The sequence below is a fragment of the Oncorhynchus clarkii genome, chromosome 19 (genome assembly GCF_045791955.1).
Source record: "Oncorhynchus clarkii lewisi isolate Uvic-CL-2024 chromosome 19, UVic_Ocla_1.0, whole genome shotgun sequence".
Taxonomy (NCBI): Eukaryota; Metazoa; Chordata; class Actinopteri; order Salmoniformes; family Salmonidae; genus Oncorhynchus; species Oncorhynchus clarkii.
In genome coordinates, this window is record NC_092165.1 from 14,428,784 (window position 1) to 14,450,143 (window position 21,360).

General features: G+C 42.3%; 1 protein-coding gene across 3 annotated transcripts; it reads right to left on the reverse strand.

Moving 5' to 3' along the window:
* Positions 1-503: 503 nt before the first annotated feature.
* LOC139374782 (uncharacterized) lies at positions 504-20,387 on the reverse strand. 3 transcript variants are annotated; one of them, XM_071115921.1, is made up of 7 exons: positions 19,920-20,385; positions 18,337-18,467; positions 17,984-18,139; positions 6,793-6,954; positions 4,161-4,272; positions 3,849-3,976; positions 504-2,323 (listed from the first exon to the last, which is right to left on the reverse strand). In XM_071115921.1, exons 1-7 carry the CDS (start codon positions 20,170-20,172, stop codon positions 2,270-2,272), a joined length of 996 nt encoding a protein of 331 aa, XP_070972022.1. In that variant the 5' UTR covers positions 20,173-20,385; the 3' UTR covers positions 504-2,269. The 3 variants fall into 3 exon arrangements, with proteins under 3 accessions (XP_070972022.1, XP_070972020.1, XP_070972021.1); XM_071115920.1 differs by lacking the exon at positions 504-2,323 and having other exon boundaries at positions 2,619-3,976; positions 19,920-20,138; positions 20,248-20,384; XM_071115919.1 differs by lacking the exon at positions 504-2,323 and having other exon boundaries at positions 2,598-3,976; positions 19,920-20,387.
* Between the last annotated feature and the right edge of the window lie 973 nt (positions 20,388-21,360).

Genomic DNA, 21,360 nt, shown 5'->3' on the forward strand with positions numbered 1-21,360 from the left:
AGATTTTCCGTGACAGTCAAAGTACTCGTTGCATTTTGAATCGCTAGCATGACAGGAAATTGCTCAATTCTGGCGGACTGTCTAAACGCATGCTTATTAATGTTGGAGTGTGCCCCTGGTTATCCGTAAATTTGAAAAAAAAAAACACAAAAATGGTGCCATCTGGTTTGTTTAATAAATGGAATTTGAAATGATTTATACGTTCACTTTCAATACTTATGTATATTTTAGCCATTACATTTACTTTTGATACTTAAGTATATTTAAAACCAAATGCTTTGGATTTTACTGGGTGACTTTTACTTGAGTAATTTTCTATCAAGGTATCTTTACTTTTACTGAAATATGACAATTGCATATATTTTCCACCAATGCTGATGACCTTCAAAGGCGTGGAGCCGAGACCAGGCTTTGTGGAATCTAGCTCCGACTACATCGATTAGCACAAGGTCAATACTTTCAACAAAAACAACATATATTAAACGCCCACATTGCACGTGTTTGTCCACTGTAGTTCTGTGACTTTATTTTTTTGCTGAAATCCTTACTTTTTCAGTAAATGCTAATCAAATACAACCACTGACTGTTTGCTCATTGCTGTTGCTCTAAGATGGCAACTAGTGGTGAAGTTCATCACGGTGAAGGAAGTTTTCTGGAGTTAAATCCGCTAATATATCCCAGCTTTACATGGTCGGGAGATACTTTTAATAAACAACAGTAATACAGATCAAATTTGCTCGGTTTTCCCCATCCACCATACGGGTCAAGAGACGTACATGAACTACACCTGGACTTTTCAGCCTGAGATACTAATGTCGTGATGCCAGAGATGATACTTTTACCGTTGCCCTGTTCTGAAAAATCAAAGCTGTCCACCTCATGGGTAAATGATTTCGCGAGCCACAATGCACGCTCCTTTTGCCCTTTAGATATTCCACTCCTGGTTACTGACTGCATCCACTTCTTCACCATCCTGACTCCAAAATGGTTTCCAAAGTGAACATCCTCATCCCAAAAACTTGATCCAAAAATAAACGATTCATCAGACTCACTTTCCACAACAATTTGAGCTCTTTTCGTTCCATTCTTACTTAGACTTCACTGTTGTCCACTCATCCTTCTCAGTACTGTACTGTACTGTACTCGACGCTTTAAATAGCACTTGCGCTCGCTCTCCAGCGTCTCACCAACGGCTTTCTTCAGTGATCTTGTTGGTTTACCTCATAGCAGCGCAAAGGGTGTGGTTAAATAAAAAGGTCTGCGCGCAGTTCTTTGAAATAAGGTGCCGCTTATTACATTACACATCAAACCTATTCATCAGTATATTTCAAGCTCAGAGCAGGCTTGTTTAGAAAGAACAGTGTGTTAGCAAGAATATAGTAGAAAATAATCAAATTACTATTCCATTTACATCACCTCAGTAAAGTAAATATTCAACTATACTTGTTCTAGCTTAGGTTCACTGTCTCTCTAAAAACATGTATTTACACAAGACTGTTTCAAATGATAAGTTAACAAAGGGTTAATGAGGGGTATGTGGTTAATTACCCCCCTTACCCCAAGACACTTCACATGATAAATATAATATGTCAGCGCTAAAGAATAGTTCCCAGATATCCACTGTGTACATCTCAAGCCACACTGCCACAATTTCTCCCCGTTGTGGACACTCCTATGTCTGGTAAGGTTAGTCAGGAAGGAGAAGCTCTTGTAACATAGTTTGCACTTGAAGGGCTTCTCATTGGTGTGAACGGTCTGGTGCCTCTTCACATAGTTTGCCTCAGCAAAGCGCTTCCCACACTTAGGGCAGGCGTACAGGTTGACAGTATCTGTCCAAATGCTCGGCCTCCCACGTTATGACCCAATGACACCAGAGGTAGCAGCAGCCACCACCCTCAGGTGGTTAGTATTTGACCTCCCTCCTTGACCTCTAGCCATAGTTTGGGTGTTGTTGGGATTGTGTGCCGTGTTATAGGCTAGGTACCTCTCATGGTGAACGCTCAACCTGACCCTGTCTGTATTTGTGGGGTAACCATGCACTGAGACTGTGAAGATAATGTTCTGGGCTGCAGACTAGATCCCTGACTGGAGCTTCTGTCTCTCTGATGACCACCAGGACTGAGGTTGTTCAGTTCACCTGTCCACTGGTTGTGTTCCGTGTGGTGGTGGAGTCTCTGTCAATCGTGGTTGTGTCCTTGTTCTGACTCGGGAAGGAAAAGCGAAGGCTTCTGATCAAGGGCCAGGGATTTTGACCAGCCACTTCAGAGGCTCAGTCTCTCCCGCAAGCAACACCAGATATCAGCAGGTCCTCATGGACTGCAGACTGTAAACACATATTGTACAGAAAAGTATAAAGCTTTATATAAGAAATTCTTTGCTGTACACACAAACATGATATTTTAAAACCATAGTCAAGCCCATCTCTAACACTGTGATTCAAGAACCTAACAATATGAAGCTATTGGAGTTTATTATAAAAAATATACAAAAGTGTCAATTTAAGAATTAAGTATAATGTTTTGGTTTGACTGAGATAAGGAAAACTCAGTCCCTGCAATGACAAAAAAAAATACAGAGTCAGTCAGCACACAGTCAAATGGTCAAACACTCACATAACGTGAAGTACAGTACTTTTATTGTACAAAACGATACGTGACATGTACAATAACTTTTCTCACTATGGTAACACAACCTTTTCTGTAAATCTGGTACCCTTGTTTTGTTCAAATTCATTTTAGAATACTTTGGAAAGGGTTCAACATTACACACAGCTTCACGACTTCATGTCAAGTAAACTTAAGGCCCAATAATTTTCTCATTATAAAACATTATCATCAAACAACTGGAAAAAAGTTGGTAGTCTTAATCAGTGAAACATTTTTACAGACACCATCACACCAACCACCAGCATATCTACTCAACATACTCATTCTTTCCTCAGTTCACCTCATCCAGCTCCCTACTACATCCAAAACCAACAGAATTAAGTACAAACAAACTAGTACTACATCACATGTCACTATACTCTATACATGGGCTGTGTGCATTTGCTGCTGGTGTATCCTGAGGTATCTCCTCTCGGAGAACCTCTTCCCGCAGTGCGTACAGGCAAATGGCCTCTCCTCCGTGTGGATCTTCAGGTGCACCTTCAGATGGTGCTGGTGGGAGAACCTCTTCTCACACTGGGTACAGCTGAAGGGTTTCTCCCCTGTGTGGACTCTCTGGTGCCTCTTCAGGCTGGATGATTGTGAAAAACTGGCCTGGCACAGTTGGCAGCCGAAAGGTTTCTCCCCTGTGTGCATCCTCTTGTGGATCTCCACCTGTTTGCGGAAACTGAAGGCTTTCCCACAGAATGAACACGGGAAGCGCTTCTCTTTGCCACCAGATCTACTGATAGCGTCACTACTACTGTCATTTGTCAATGGGCTTGTGTAGCTATTTAGTGTTGAGGCACTGGCATTGTCTGAGGTTTGGTTTGACATTAGGAGAGTGTTAGGAGGATGAAGGCCAGGGCGTGTCTGTGTTGTCGCAGGGACCATGTTCCAGTTGACAGATCCTATAGAAGGCAGGCTGAAGGCAGCATCTGTTAGTGGGTTAACCTGAGGCCCCACCAGTCTGTCTGAATCACAACTATAGGAGCAGGATGGAGCATTGCTAGCCGAGTCTGTAACTGTTCCCATAAAGACAACTCCTCGCCCCTGCAGACCAAATCTACGCCTCACCCTGGTCTCAACCATTCTGTTGTCATGGAGACTAAGTTCAGATGTTGTTTTGTCTTCCACTGTCTGTTTGTGGTTAACAGTGTTGTTCCCCAGCCCAGAGTTGAGGTCGCTGTCCCATCCACTGACCTCCACTATGTCGTGTCTGGTCCTGGCCTGCTCCGTGATGTTGTCCCGTGAGCCCTTGGCTGCACCCGTCTGGGTCTGGGAATCCAAGATGGCCACCCAGTCTCCTCTGTTAGCCTCCTGCCAACCACCTATAGGAAGAGGTTACAAAATAGACTTTAAAAAATATTTTGGGGGGTCAATTACCTGGTCAAGTTCATACATTACAATGTGTAGTTTTTGTATGTAAACATACGTTGTGTTGATAGCCAGATGCATCACTATTCCCATTGAAGTTCTATTACTGTATGGTGGCTATATGTATTTCTCCCTTACCTTGCTCCCCCATCTTTAGTCCACTCAGCAGGTCAATGCTCTCTGGTTCGTCTTCTATTGTCTCCTCTTTGACTAGCAGCAGATCAGGCTTCCCATCCTCCATGTCTACTGACTGTAAGAGATACAGAGTGAGAAGATGTTGGATCAAGAAATCTGATATGAGCATCTCCTGATTGGGCAATGAGGGATTGCTAAGAGTACTACGCAAACATGTTAGTTAACTTTATACCATGCAAAGTTGATTTGATTACTTGACGTGCTGAGAATAGATACATTTTACTCATACACTCATGGGTCAAAATAGAAGCTATGCATTAAGCCTCTTTAGTCATAAGAGTCCCACCTAGTCGACACATATTTAAGAGACCTCATGAGCTGTCCTAGCCAGTTAAGAGTTACCAGCAGCTGTCTTGATAATAGGACAACGCAGCGAGTCAGTGGTTCCTGTGCCACATGCAATTACTTTCGAGGTGGTAGAAGAATGTGTTGATATTGCTATATCATCTTAACCTAGAGAAGGACTATAGTATGTTTCTGTGAAGGGCCCCTTCCCTTTGTCAGCCCTATTTCACATGAAATGCCCAAATACTGATAACCACAAGGCTAATGAATAACAGTCAATTCAGAAAGTAAACCAAATTCCAATTCCACATTTTTCTCATTGAAAAGCATTGAAGAGGACTGGAATTGACCCAAACCCTGATTATTTCTTTGGATTATTTAATTACCTACTGTACATGTTATTTCAAGTAATTCCTTTGGAGCGCAAAATTTTGTTAAAAAAAGCCTAAATTGGGCATTTAGGGCTTTATGTTAACTTTGATTGTGTTCGATGAAAATGATAAACCTTTCAAACATTATATGCAACGTTGTATGCAACATTATCAGCAGCAGGTGACTTGATGCCTAAGGCTACTGTGCCAAAGGGATTTAGAGTTGTTAAAATGGGAGTGACGAGTGTCTTGACGCAACGGTAATATTGTAGAAATTCCACTTTCAACAACCATCAGAATTTGTAAAAAAAAGGTTAGGCATGTGTAACGGATGTGAAACGCTAGCTTAGTTAGCGGTGGTGCGCACTAAATAGCGTTTCAATTGGTGACGTCATTTGCTCTGAGACCTTGAAGTAGTAGTTCGCCTTGCTCTGCAAGGGCCGCGGCTTTTGTGGAGTGATAGGTAACGATGCTTCGAGGGTGACTGTTGTTGATGTGTGCAGAGGGTCCCTGGTTCGCGCCTGGGTATGGGCGAAGGGACGGTCTAAAGTTATACTGTTACACATGCAAACATATTGGGCCTAAGTGTTCTTGTCCATTAGTTTACTCAAATTAGGGGAGGGGTGGTAGGATTAGGGTCAAATAAAAAAATATTTTTTAATAAAAAATAAAAATGTAACAAAAATATGGGGGATTGGAAATAATGCAGACAATTACATTGATAGAACCCACAATCTATCTGCAATGAAGGGACTCAGTCGGGGTCTCAACATACTGTTGAGAGTTAGAATAATAGAATACACAAGGAGCAATTTCGAAATGTAGTTGTGCCTCTGTCGTCACTCAATTAACCCATGTCAGCTAAACATTTTTAGATTGATAAATTAGTCTAGAGGCCAACTATCTAAACTTGTAGTAAGCAAGGTCGAATTACCGACCGGGTGGGGCCCATTGATCATCAGTTATCATATTAAAAACTGCAAACATTTGCCACCACCCTATGGCAAAATGTGTAGAATTGCAGGAAACTTGCTTTAAAACAACAACATTTAAAAATGTTTTGCTCGCAAGGTGGTGGTGGGGGTGTTTATGTGAGACCCACGAGCCACTGCAGCCCCTCATGATGAGTTCACCCCCATTAAAGTAGCCCATTCCTGCCCTAGAGAGTATTGGAGCACCAATGCGTCAATCTAAGTAACATCCGTCGATTTAAGCCAGAGATATCAGCGGCTCAATCCATCGCATGCGCTTGTCGCAGGACTGTTCTAAAGGTAATCCATATAAATGAACGGAAGTACAGAGGTAGTTTTGTGCCAACAAAAATAAGGGGTTAAATATTTGTCAAAAACATATATATATTTCCTGAGCTTTCTTATATCTCCTAGATATAGGACAGACACTTCAAAACCTTATTCCGTGTGATTACATTTTTTGCCTTTCAGGAATGTGTTAATCAATTTATATGGGCTATAGTAGTAAAGAATCATTTCTATATTTATCTGATTTATGTTTTTTAAACATTTGTTTGATACCTAAGAAGGGGTCCTAAAATTCTAAATCAAATAGTTAAATGATCCATGGTATGACCTTCTTAAAACAATTCCATGTGTCAGCTTACAACTTCAAAGCAATTGCGTGTGGCTCAGGAACCACTGACTCACTGTATTTTACTATTATCAATACACCTGCTGGTAACTCTTAACTGGTTAGGACAGCTCAAGAGGTCTCCTAAATATCTGTCAACCAGGTGTGACTCTTATGACTAAAGCGGCTTCATGCATAGCTTATATTTTGACCCATTAGAGTTGGAGTGAAATCTCTCTATTCTCAGCACTTACAACCGATTTTCTACTCTAAGAGGCTTATTGGAATACGCCCCGACCTAATACCATTCAGCCAGTAGTTTACAGTGGGCTCACCTCAGTGAGACTGTATGTGGTCCTGTGCTGCTCAGCTGGTTCCTCTGTGGGTTCAGGAGGAGTTGTAGTCTGGTTGTCCTCCATGTCCATGGGCCCCTCAGCGTTCCCCAGACCCTCCTCACACCTCTCCTCCTTCACCAGCAGCACCTCTGGACCATCCTCCTGGAAGTGAGAGTTGATACAGATTACACAGACATATACTCCCTCAGGTACAGTGGGGCAAAAAAGTATTTAGTCAGCCACCAATTGTGCAAGTTCTCCCACTTAAAAAGATGAGAGAGGCCTGTAATTTTCATCATATGTACACTTCAACTATGACAGACAAAATGAGGAAAAAAAATCCAGAAAATCATATTGTAGGATTTTTAATGAATTTATTTGCAAATTATGGTGGAAAATAAGTATTTGGTCAATAACAAAAGTTTATCTCAATACTTTGTTATATACCCTTGTTGGCAATGACAGAGGTCAAACGTTTTCTGTAAGTCTTCACAAGGTTTTCACACACTGTTGCTTGTATTTTGGCCCATTCCTCCATGCAGATCTCCTCTAGAGCAGTGATGTTTTGGGGCTGTTGCTGGGCAACACAAACTTTCACGAACTCCCTCCAAAAATGTTCTATGGGGTTGAGATCTGGAGACTGGCTAGACCACTGCAGGACCTTGAAATGCTTCTTACGAAGCCACTCCTTCGTTGCCCGGGCGGTGTGTTTGGGATCATTGTCATGCTCAATGCCCTTGCTGATGGAAGGAGGTTTTCACTCAAAATCTCACGATACATGGCCCCATTCATTCTTTCCTTTACACGGATCAGTCGTCCTGGTCCCATTGCAGAAAAACAGCCCCAAAGCATTATGTTTCCACCCCCATGCTTCACAGTAGGTATGGTGTTCTTTGGATGCAACTCAGCATTCTTTGTCCTCCAAACATGACGAGTTGAGTTTTTACCAAAAAGTTATATTTTGGTTTCATCTGACCATATGACATTCTCCCAATCTTCTTCTGGATCATCCAAATGCTCTCTAGCAAACTTCAGACAGGCCTGGAAATGTACTGGCTTAAGCAGTGGGACACGTCTGGCACTGCAGGATTTGAGTCCCTGGCGGCGTAGTGTGTTACTGATGGTAGGCTTTGTTACTTTGGTCCCAGCTCTCTGCAGGTCACTCACTAGGTCCCCCCGTGTGGTTCTGGGATTTTTGCTCACTGTTCTTGTGATCATTTTGACCCCACGGGGTGAGATCTTGCGTGGAGCCCCAGATCGAGGGAGATTATCAGTGGTCTTATATGTCTTCCATTTCCTAATAATTGCTCCCACAGTTGATTTCTTCAAACCAAGCTGCTTACCTATTGCAGATTCAGTCTTCCCAGCCTGGTGCAGGTCTACAATTTTGTTTCTGGTGTCCTTTGACAGCTCTTTGGTCTTGGCCATAGTGGAGTTTGGAGTGTGACTGTTTGAGGTTGTGGACAGGTGTCTTTTATACTGATAACAAGTTCAAACAGGTGCCATTAATACAGGTAAAAGGTGGAGGACAGAGGAGCCTCAAAGAAGAAGTTACAGGTCTGTGAGAGCCAGAAATCTTGCTTGTTGGTAGGTGACCAAATACTTATTTTCCACCATAATTTGCAAATAAATTCATAAAAAAATACAATGTGATTTTCTGGATTTTGTTTCTCATTTTGTCTGTCATAGTTGAAGTGTACTTATGATGAAAATTACAGGCCTCTCATCTTTAAGTGGGAGAACTTGCACAATTGTTGGCTGACTAAATACGTTTTTTGCCCCACTGTATGTACACACACACACAGATAAACACACTTTCAACATGGAGTGTTTACCCATCCCCACTACGTTTGAGTCCTATACTGTAGTCACATAATGACTTCATTGTTGTGAAACCCATCATGGTGGACATAAATATGATGTTGGTAAACATGAGTTAGATATGATAAGTCAAAAGTCATCATCAGACATACCCGACTAAACTATTTTGACGTGAACATTAGGTGTTTGTTAGTGTGTGTAATACACCATATGAAAACCACACATACACGTGTATCTCTGTGTGCCTTGCAGACATCTCTGCTGGGATGTCGGTCCATCACCTCAAGCTCAACAAGACGAAGCTGCTCTTCCTTCCAGGGAAGGCCTGCCCACTCCAAGACCTCTCCATCATGGTTGACAACTCCACAGTGCAAAGAACCTTGGCGTGACCCTGGACAACACCCTGTCATTCTCTGCAAACATCAAATCAGTGACTCTCTCCTGCAGGTTCATGCTTTACAACATCAGTAGAGTACAACCCTTCCTCACACAGGAAGCAGTGAAGTTCCTAATCCAGGCTCTTGTCATCTCCCATCTAGACTACTGCCACTCTGTTGGCTGGGCTCCCTGTTTGTGCCATCAAACCTCTGCAATTTATCTAGAATGCCGCAGCCCGCCAGGTGTTCAACCTTCCCAAGTTCTCCCATGGGTTGTTCTATGTCATTTCTGCAAGCCATGACACCCACCATCATTTCTGTAGTTAGAATCAAGATTAGCATTCCTGCAACATTATTTTGTTGAAATATAATTGAATCCCGAGAATTTAAGCTAATTGATTGCACCCAAATTGCCCATTTTAATTTATAGGATTCATATAAAATTCAATAAATACAGTACCTATCATTTGATTTGGGACAAAAACATTTCTAACAATGAGTAAGACATGTACTGGTCAAAAGCCACCCATACTCCACACCAATCCCACCCCAACAATGAGTATATAGTATCAGTTCTCTATCTGACATGTAGTATGGAGCTGCGGCTTAGAGTATGGTTTCTTCATCCTATGTAATGTATTATTGTTGAAATGTATGTTTTTTTCCCTGTTCAGGGAAATTAGTAATTTTAGTTGTTTATGTCCCATTCTACATCCTGATATTACTAGGTTCTGACCACTAGATTGTGCTGTTCCTGCTATTAGATGATAAAAAAGACCCCCCCCTCCCAAAAAAAACAATTCACTGAGATTACATAGGACAATGAAACAATACTCCAAGCCGCAGCTCCAACCATGTGTCGTGACATTGTATTAGTTAATGTGACGACTGTTGCGCAACAAATTATTAAAGGTTTCTAATTGTGATTAACTGAATCAAGCAATTAGTAACTCATTAACCTGGGGCACCATGGGAAAATTAGTTTTATTGAGTTTCTATTTCCCAAATTAACTCAAAGAATATCAGAATATCGATTTTACAACATTCGCTAATTAATCAGTTTCCTCTACAGTCTCATTCTGAACGCCGCATAATCCGGGAATCTGCACAGACCCGGGTCTCACCAATGAGTTCGTACCACACTAATCTTAGTTGAGTATTTATTTACTAAAAAGCTAAAATGATGATAAAAGATACACATACACAAAAACACATTCTAGGCTATTGATTAGAACTTAGTATAACGGGCCAACACACTATGGCGCGTTACCCAAAATGGGGATTTAAAAGAGAGAGAAAAAGAGAAAGTACACGAGACATATATTTGGGTGAATTTGTCAGCTATGCTTATTTTAACCCTTGCCCCAAACTGCCGCTTTTATGGGTCAAAATATAATGATGTAATTACGTGTGGGAGGTCTCAGATGGGAAGGTCCGCTTGGACCGTTTAGGCTGGTCAATGACGCACTTCTCTGGCGCAACTCTCTGGTTGTCCTCACGATGTCAGTGTCCTTTTGGCTTAGTGGTCTGTTTCCTAGCCCTTGCTCTGGAAGGGGTCTTCTGAGGAAATACAGCTCTGTAGCTCAGAGCTCACAGCATAGGAATGAAACAGTGTAGATATCACGATTCAATGGAGAGTGGAGGCTAGGTGGTCTGGCTTGAATTCACCCGCTTAGACACAGCTACTCATCCGTAGCTTGGGTAGAAAAAGGTTTCTGTCTTCAACCTTGGGTTGAGTTTTGGGTTCGTTTACTTTTTTAGGCCTCGGCTGCAGCTTGGGTCACTTAGTCTGTTAATCTGTTAATGCTTCACTCACAGGTTTTATACCCTCGGGTCAGAAGTGGGCGTAACCTCCTTTAGGGCATTTCTCTTGGTCTTAAGAGGTCTAGAGGTCTAGATTTTACTCAAATCCAATTTTAGACAACTGACTTCACATTTCATCTTTACCAAAACATTCTCTTTGATTTGGACATTTTCCATACAACGTACAATGTATAAACATCAAACATATAATAGGAAAACTCTGAACGTTACAATGTTTTCGTAATAACGTCATCTATGAACCTTTAATAACGAAACAAAAATGACATACATTTTCATATTCCATCTATCGTCATGACCACCATTGTGGCTGACGGAAACCATTGTTCCAAAGTCCCTTTATTTAATGTTTAATGTTCTGAGGCTGGTTCTCCATAGTGACAGGACAAAAGGAATTTGTCTGTGGCCTAAGATTTACCATGGGCGTGAGGGGTCATAAAACCCCCACATCCTCCTATCCCTTGAGATCCCTTCTCCTCTGCTGGGGATGAAATCTCTCTGCAGGATTGTGGTCGTTGGTAACTTGAGCCGAGCAGGACAGTCATGACACATGCTACTTGTCAGACAGAGAACTGATACTAGATACTCATTGTTGGGGTGCAATCAATTAGTTGAATTTCTCAGAGATCTAATTGTATTTCAACAAAATAATGTTGCAGGAAAGCTAATATTATCTGTATCCAACAGAAACGCTTTCAGAACAATCTGAGATGGTGGGTGTCGAAATCCTCTATCTTTTGCTTTTTGAGGTGGAATGACCCCCATGTCGCCCCGCTCCTCCGCACAATCCACTGGCTTCCAGTCGAAGCTCCCATCCACGACATGACCATGGTGATTGCCTACATAGCAGCAAGGGGAAGTGCCCCTCCCTACCTTCAGGCTGTGCTCAAACCCTACACCCCACCTGAGGACTCCGTTCTGCCACTGGTCTCTTGCCAATCCCACCACTATGGGGGATCAGATCCCGCTCAGCCCAGTCAAAGCTCTTCTCTGTCCTGACACCCCAATGGTGGTACCAGTCCATGCTCATCTTTCAAAAACGTCTGAAACCCTACCACTTGAAAGAGCATCTTAAATAAATCCCCTTAAATAAATAAATTGTCTTCCTACCAATGTTATAGTTTGTGGGTTTTATATTACTTTATATTTCTATTCATTTTAAGATTTTTAGATCTGATTTACTAGTTTTTATTTAGTTGAAGTTTTATAGTTATTTTTTTATGCCACTTCTTGCCACTATAGGGCAGTAATACATAAAGTGATGGGTCAGGTCATAGGTTAGGTTTAAAGGGATAGTTCACCCAAATTACACAATTAAACATTGCTTACAGGGCAAGGAAACCAGTCTCTGGACAAGGTATGACAGAAATCGATGTATCTCAATGGGTGCGTTTCTCTGCTCATAGGTTGCTGACACCTTATAACACCTGGATAGGCATTTGACGTATCAGCTAACCACATCATGGTCGAGCTCCCCTGCTCAGACGTTGCAAGCATCGACCAATGGTTGCACGCAGGGCTGACTATTATGGAATTTGGGGTAACGATTATTTGTCACACAAATGGAAACAGTTATTGTCATAATTGTCATTTCTGTTCAAATGTTTTGCGCTTGTTGCATCATAATGCATCTGAGGGAAGACACAGTGGTGTACGAAATTATTGACACCATTGATAAAAATGAGCAAAAATGACTATAAAATACAGTACATAATTCCTTTACTGAGCTATATTGTATGCAAAAAATAGGTAGTGTATGTTATTTTATACTAATACAATTGCTCAAAATATAGGGGTCAAAATGATTGACATCCCTGTCTTCAATACCTCACATTGCGAGGATAACGGTACTGAGACTTTTTCTAAAACGTTTTATGAGATTGGAGAACACATTGGGAATGATCTTAGACCATTCCTCCGTACAGAATCTTTCCAGATCCTTGACATCCTTCTTTTGTGCTTAAGGATTGCCCTCTTCAATTCAAACCACAGGTATCTGATGGGATTTGAGTTTGGAGACAGATTCTGTGGTCAATCTTTGTGGATGTTGATGTGTGCTTTGGGTTATTGTCTTTCTGGAAGATCCATTTGAACTATCAGCTTTCTGGCAAAGGCAACCAGGTTATTGGCTAAAATGTCCTGGTTCTGAGTAAAGTTCATGATACCATTGACCTTAACAAGGGCCACAGGACCAGTGGAAGCAAAACTACCCCATAACATCAAAGATCTACCACTATATATTACAGTGGGCATGGGGTTCTCATCTGCTTATGCATTTTCATTTTAACGCCAAACCCACCACTGGTGTGCATGGCCAAAGAGCTCAGTTCTTATCTGTTCTTCATCAATGAAGACTTCTCCGAAAAGGTACGCCTCAAAAGAAAGGATCAGCTGCCATGACTCATTGAACAGCACAAGAGAGGCAACATTGCATTCCTGAAGTACGACCAGCTGGTCTTTCACCCCCTCCGCCCTAGTAGGCCTACTGCAAGCGACTGAAGCCCACTGAGAGAATGCCAAGTGTGTGCAAAGCTGTCATCAAGACCAAGGGTGGCTACTTTGAAGAATTGTTTAACTCTCTTTTGGTTACAACATGATTCCAGATGTTATTTCAGAGTTGTGATCTCTTCACTATTATTCTACAATGTAGAAAATAGTTAAAAAGAAAATAAAAACCGTTGAATGTGGAGGTGTGTCTAAAACTTTTGACCGGTACTGTATATTTCTTCCCAACCCACTATGGACAGCTCAAACACAATTTTACAGTGGTTTAGGGAAGGTTTAAAACAAATGCCTATGTCTCATCAGTATTCATAGCATTCTTAGTGCTTGTTAGAGCATCTTGACTTGCTGTAGCACAGCGGTCTAAGTAGCGTGCTCCGGCTGTAGACCACTGATCGATTCCTTTAATTCATTTGACCTTTTTTTCCCACCCCTTTATTTAAAAAAAATCTTTCTCCCCAACCTGCCATGAACAGCTCCAATACAATTTTAGCTGTTGAACATGGTGGTCTCCTGAACTGGGAGCACCAATTGCACTTCGTTGACACTGACTGACACTACAGATGTTGAATCTTGGGGCCTCCCGAGTGGCGCAGCGGGCTCTAAGGTACTGCAGTGCTTGAGAGTTCACTACAGATCCGGTTCGATCCCGGTCTGTGTTGCAGCCGGTCGCGACCGGGAGGCTCATAAGGGGACGCACAATTGGCCCAGCATTGTCCGGGTTAGTGGAGGGTTTGGCTGGGATGTCCTTGTCCCATCGCGCTCTAGCAACTCTCTAGTAAGAATTACAGCTCTCACAGACCTGTTAGTTTTTCTTTAAGAAGCCCTCCTGTTCTCCACTCATTACCTGTATTAACTGCACCTGTTTGAACTTGTTACCTGTATAAAAGACACCTGTCCACACACTCAATCAAACAGACAGACTCCAACCTCTCCACAATGGCCAAGACCAGAGAGCTGTGTAAGGACATCAGGGATAAAATTGTAAACCTGCACAATTGGCTGGAATGGGCTACAGGAAAATAGGCAAGCAGCTTGGTGAGAAGGCAACAACTGTTGGAGCAAGTTCAAGATGATGGTCAATCACCCTTGGTCTGGGGCTCCATGCAAGATCTCATCTCGTGGGGCATCAATGATCATGAGGAAGGTGAGGGATCAGCCCAGAACTACACGGCAGGACCTGGTCAATGACCTGAAGAGAGCTGGGACCACAGTCTCAAAGAAAACCATTAGTAACACACTACACCGTCATGGATTCAAATCCTGCAGCCCACGCAAGGTCCCCCTGCTCAAGCCAGCGCATGTCCAGGCCCGTCTGAAGTTTTCCAATGACCATCTGGATGATCCAGAGGAGGAATGGGAGAAGGTTATGTGGTCTGATGAGACAAAAAGAACACCAAGAACACCATCCCAACCGTGAAGCATGGAGGTGGAAACATTATTCTTTGGGGATGCTTTTCTGCAAAGGGGACAGGATGACTGCACCGTATTGAGGGGAGGATGGATGGGGCCATGTATCGCGAGATCTTGGCCAACAACCTCCTTCCCTCAGTAAGAGCATTGAAGATGGGTCGTGGCTGGGTCTTCCAGCATGACAACGACCCGAAACATACAGCCAGGGCAACTAAGGAGTTGCATCTCATGGTCCTGGAGTGGCCTAGCCAGTCTCCAGACCTAAACCCAATAGAACATCTTTGGAGGGAGCTGAAAGTCCGTATTGCCAGCGACAGCCCCAAAACCTGAAGGATCTGGAAAGGGTCTGTATGGAGGAGTGGGCCAAAATCCCTGCTGCAGTGTGTGCAAACCTGGTCAAGAACTACAGGAAACGTATGATCTCTGTAATTGCAAACAAAGGTTTCTGTACCAAATATTAAGTTCTGCTTTTCTGATGTATCAAATACTTATGTCATGCAATAAAATGCTCATTAATTGCTTAAAAATCATACAATGTGATTTTCTGGATTTTCTCACAGTTGAAGAGTACCTATGATAAAAATAACAGACCTCTACATGCTTTGTAAGTAGGAAAACCTGCAAAATCGGCAGTGTATCAAATACTTGTTCTCCCCACTGCACACTAGAAGACTGTTTGGGGGCACTGTGATGAAGCTACTGTGCCTCCATCTTGGAACTCCACCACCATTGTAAAAAAAATAATTTGGAAGCTATATAAATGCATTTATTAATGTCCACATTCATTTTTTCCCACATGTATTTAATTACAGACACATTAATGTGAAATGTGTTATTATATTATGTGCACTAAACAAAAAAAAGAATATGTAAAGACATTTTCCTTAAAGTATACTTTGAGATCACTAATGTTACTGTCCCTACTACAACAACAACAAAAAAATTAATACATGTAATTTTGTCCTTTATTGAAATACAGTAGAATTCCATTCAATCCTATGGAGGACTGCTCCTACTGGGGAGTGAGTATCCATAGCATTCTTAATGCTTACTAGAGCATTGTGACCTGCCGTAGCGCAGTGGTCTAAGCAGCGCGCTCCCGCTCCAAGCCTCACGAGTTGCATTTATTTCAATGTTTTCAAGAAGTAAAACGAATAGTCTGATAATTTACACATCAGAGAAAAGTGTCCCGGCTCAACTAAATCGTCTTTGGGTAGGTTGAAATGCATAAGCATCTCGACAGATTTACAAAATAATATCCACACCAAAGACCATAACTCATTTGACAATAGCCCAACTGTAAAACGTGGGTCAGCATCCACACTGGAGGAAAGTTTATCATTCTACAGTAGGCCTACATCTGTCAATCAACTGATGGTCCTGAAGCAAATTCACCATTCATTTTCACTCAAACATCGTTTTAAGCTTTGTTCTACTGTTGACAGTTAGCTGATTTCGGGATTATATATCAATTTGCTCTACTTGAATACACTACATGACCAAAAATATGTGGCACCTGTTCGTCAAACATCTCATTACAAAATCATGGGCATTAATATGGTCCCCCTTTCCCGCTATAACAGCCTCCAGTCTTCTGGGAAGGCTTTCCACTAGATGATGGAAAATTTCTGAAGGGACTTGCTTCCATTCAGCCACAAGAGCATTAGTGAGGTCGGGCACTGATGTTGGGCGATTAGGCCTGGCTCGCAGCCGGCGTTTCAATTCATCCCAAAGGTGTTCGATGGGGTTGAGGTCAGGGCTCTGTGCAGGCCAGTCAAATTATTACACACTGATCTTGACAAGCCATTTCTGTATGACCCTCGCTTTATGCACAGGGGCATTGTCATGCTGAAACATGAAAATGCACCCGTCACTAGTCTCAACTAAAAATCTGCATGAACTTGATAAACTGCATACATTTTCTCATTAAAAATATGTTGGGGAAGAAATACTTGAACATAAGTAATGAAACAGGCATTTGTGAACATCATATAGCCTACACAGTACAAACACAATATGTAACAGACTTTTTAGGCTTATATATCACACAATGTCTGGATAAAATATTCTACCCAGGAATACTCAACACTGTTAGTCTAAATCTCATTATTCCAAATGTATATGTGGATGTTTTCTGATGACAACAATGAAATTGCATCTTCGTCTTTAATGCAGGGATTGATCTAAACGTCAGAAGCTATTGAGTGGAATGGTTACTTTCCATGTTAAAGAGTGGAATGGTTTTTCTGCTGGTGTATCCGGAGGTAGCTTCGCTCTGAGAATATCTTCCATCAGTGAGTACAGGCAAACAGCCTCTATCCCATGTGGACCTTCAGGTGCATCTTCAGCTGTTCCTGGCGGGAGAATCTCTTCTCACACTGGGGGCAGCTGTAGGGTTTCTCCCCTGTATGGACCATCTGGTGCCTCTTCAGGTGACCAGCCTGGGCAAAGCGCATTTGACACTGGGTACAGCTGAAGGGTTTCTCCCCTGTGTGGACCCTCTGGTGGATCTTCACCTTCTGGGGGCTGCTGAAGCCTTTGTTACAGAACATGCAGAGGAACCGTTTCTCTTTACTATTGCTTGATGTTGTTCCCCCTCCCCGAGCATTGGCTCTTTGGTCGTTTGAGTTCAATACCTGATCGAAAAGGGCACGGTCGAGTGAATCGGAAGGCGCCATCGTCGTGGATACTGGGTCGCGATCCTTGAACTCGTGTAAAGGGGAGTGGGTGGCAATATTTGTATTTGTCTCTAAGCTTTCTCTGTAATGTAAGAAATCTCTGCCCTGTGAGTGTCTGTCTCCTTGGTGACTATCTGCATTCCATGTAGGAGGAGCGTCGCCTTCCACTTTCACAGTCACCTCATCTACGACTATAACCTCCCCTTTCTCATCTAGGTACCCTTCAGAGTATACACTACTACTGTACCGGTTCCAGTCCCCTCTAGACAGATCAGTCTGTCTCTCTAAACCCAAGGATATGTTGCCTGGGTCCATCTCTGAAGTGTAAGAACAAGACAGATCATCAACACCCGTGTCTAATGTGTCACCATCCCCATCCCCACAGGAATGAACCATCCTCTGGCTCTGGTGAAATACCGGTAAGTACTCTGAGTCTGGAGCAGGACAGCCCAGTGTCCCAAGCCCCAGTCTGTCTGGGTCTGATCTGTGGTCAGTTGCTGTGTGTAAGAGCCTGTGTGTTACAGTTAAAGTCTCAGTGTCTGTCTCTGACTTGAGGATGGCGTTCGGCGTTCCACTGACCTCCGTGATGCTGCGTCGGGCGACGGCGGTGGGGACCTCCGTGGCTACAGGGGGTGCTCCAGTCACTCCAGTCTGGATGTCTCTACTGTGTTGTGGGTCCTCTACTTCAGGGCTATCCTGCTTGACTCCAGGACCTGCAGCCTCTGCATCTGCAGACTGACACATGAAGAGCGGAGGTTATTACCGATACATGACTGAAATTGGATAACAATGTCACAGTGAAGTCTCAAACTCTCCTATGGCAGATAAATAAGGATGTACATGTAATCATATGAATAGCTGAGGAGCCTTTCTGAAATAAAACTAAACACATTTGATGTACTGTCATTTTGATGTAATACTATTACACTAACCTCTATCATGGTAGCATGCTGGGTTGAGGTTCCACTCCCCTCATCAACAGTGATTGGTTGGTCATCTCTCCATGTATTGTGTCCTGTTGGCTTCACAAAGCTCCTGTGGCCTCCAGTGAGATGTCCTTCACCTAAGAGAGTGATTGGGGAAAAAGAGGTGGTTAGGTACTGTCAATGCTGAACGCTATATTGTACAATATTGGCAGTTTTAACACTGTCTAGAATTGGTCAGGATGACTTTGCATAACTTCTTGATATCCGATTTATAGATTGATTGATTATGTTCCTTGCATTATTCTTTCCATAGTAAATAATAGATAATTCAGTAAATCAGGAATCTAATTAGAATATGATAAAGTCTTTGTGCAAGATAGTAATCAGGGGCATTATTGCATACGATCCAAAAACTGAACAACCCCAGTCAGGGACAGATTAATGCAGGGGCTTTACTGAGGATGAAGCACCTAGGCTCAGATCCGTGGCGGACCAACAGACAGCAAAAATGTTTTTTTTTACTGCAACCGTCAACTACAGGAGGATTCAGGGGCCCACTCTCAATGAGTGTAGACAGCCTGCTGCTGCCACTCTGCTAATCATCAGATGGGGGGGGGGGGGCACCTTGATTGGGTAACTGATTAATAAAATAAACTGCATAATAAAGAAATGTGACTGGCCAATTGTGTGAGTCAGGGACTGGGCCCAAGAGGCAAATAGATTTATTTTTTATCCAACCACAGGAGCCCACCCTCAATGTTCAAAATACAACAGAGAGCATAATTTAACCAGAGGCTCAATAGCTTCTAAAAAAAAAAAACAGGATTACATTTGATCACAAGCACATACAGGTAAACTGCCAAAACAAAGGAAACACCAGCATAAAGTGTCTTAAAAAGGGTGTTGGGCCATCACGAGCGGCCAGAACGGCTTCAATGCACCTTGGCATAGATTCAACAAGTGGATTTAAACCACCCATGACTTGAATGGGAACTGCCATCTATGATTATATTTCTATGGTTGGCTGTGGCTCCCAATTTCTTGCTAACAGTAGCACTGTTTTTCTAAGTAGCTCATCTTGAGATAGGCTATTGCCAAGAGGAGCACATCGGCCATCACTGGGAGTTGTAGGCTATGGCTTCATCATTAGGTGAGCCTGGGCAATTTTTTGGTTCGAATTCAAGACCAGATTTATCTCTGTTTGTCAGTGTAGCCACTCATTTATGTGATATTAAAAACGATTTAGTTCATGTATTTTGTCATGTAAATGAAGTAGAATTGCGTAGAAATTAGTATTTAAAAAGGCTTGTTTTTAAAAGGACCCTGCTTACAAATGTGTGGAAATCCTGAAAACTGTAGCCTATGCCACATCACAAATGTTATTATGGCTTTATTATAATGGGGCTTTTACTTCCACATACCTTAACACGTGTCGAATTGCATCTTGGTGCACGGATTTGTTTACAAAAAAATATGGTGTGCCGAAGGGGTTGGTGTCTATAACAATATAAAAAAATCATGTTCTAAATCTATCCCTGAGCCTAATTCTAGGTAACAGGGAGACAGTCCCTGCCTATTGCAAATTGTACCTCTTGGCATTCCTCTGTATCGGTCGAGGATCTTGACACTATTGGTCCCTTCTGCGCGCTCCCGTGCCACCTTCAGTTCCAGTAGCTGTAGTTTCCTCCGCAATGCCCTGTTTTCTTTCTGGCTTTGAGTTATTTCCAAACGAAACACTGCATAGTCGTCGTCTACGAGTTTACAGATGTCTGCCACGGCTGCATTTGCTAGTACCTCCATGATGGAGGCTATTTGAGTGTGAAAAACCATACAGTTAGCCATTGTTAGCAGCTAGCTAGCGTCACCTATATAACATTTATCAACCAAGTCCGGTCTCCAACTCGAATTAAACACTACCTTGTAAGTATGTGATGCTGTGCAGTTAAATTAGTAATATGTTGAGTTCCAGGGTGTTAATAAACGTCTAAATAACAATAAAAACGCCAACGTGGAAATGGTTCAGTCACTGTTCACTTCAGTTTACTTCTTCTTCGTGTGGATTTCCGTCAGACTTAACGCTGTGTTGCGTATTGCTGCCCTTTGCAGGTCGGAGTGGGGACTGCACATTGGTCACAAGAAAAGAGAAACATTCAGCGCATAATTGTATAAGTGGAAAACAAGACTGTTCTCAGGGCAGGCCTGGTTGATATTTTCGAGTAGGGTCTAGGATAATTTTAGCATTTTAGCTAACCCTTTCCTTAACTGTGCGACCAGTGTCCCCCGCAACGGGACAGTTGAGCTAACGTAGGCTAATGTGATTAGCATGAGGTTGTAAGTAAGGCATCTGATATGGGCAGAAAGCTTAAATTCGTGTTAATCTAACTGGAATGTCCAATTTACAGTAGCTATTAGGGCAGTCTTGATACAACATTTTGAACAGATATGAAATGGTTCATTGGATCAGTCTAAAACAAAATATATATTGTGCCTGGGCTGGAATAATACATTATGGCCTTTCTCTTGCATTTCAAATATGATGGTACAAAAAAATACAAAAAAAACATGTTTTTTTCTTTGTATTATCTTTTATCAGATCTAATGTGTTATATTATCCTACATTAAGTTAACATTTCCACAAACTTCAGTTTTTCCTTTCAAATGGTATCAAGAATATGCATATCCTTGCTTCAGGTCCTGAGCTACGGGCAGTTAGATTTGGGTGTCATTTTAGAGGAAAATTGAAAAAAAAGGTTGGATCCTTAAGAGGTTTTAACCTTAACATAACTCTCCTAACCTGCTGCGTAAATTCTCCTAACCTGCTATGAAAATGAACTTAGTCACCGGTAGACCTGCCCTGAAAGCAGTGTGAGTACCCACTAATGCTGCAGATTATGCACGCTGATACCACAAGGTCTGCGAACCTCAAAGCACATGCATTTGCGTCTCTGATGGTATTTTTGCATCTCAAATGGTATGTGTGCACGCAACCTGTAGACGTTCCTGAAGTCTCACACGGAGATGGAAGTCATC

What these genes read in the sequence shown, in the direction of transcription:
- LOC139374782 (XM_071115919.1), bottom strand. Translation starts at nt 20,172, where the DNA reads ATGGCTAACTGTATGGTTTTTCACACTCAAATAGCCTCCATCATGGAG. An exon ending in ATACAGAGGAATGCCAAGAG is followed by an intron (nt 18,468 to 19,919) that starts GTACAATTTGCA and finishes TCACTCTCTTAG; the next exon opens with GTGAAGGACATCTCACTGGA. An exon ending in ACTAAAGATGGGGGAGCAAG is followed by an intron (nt 3,977 to 4,160) that starts GTAAGGGAGAAA and finishes CTCTTCCTATAG; the next exon opens with GTGGTTGGCAGGAGGCTAAC.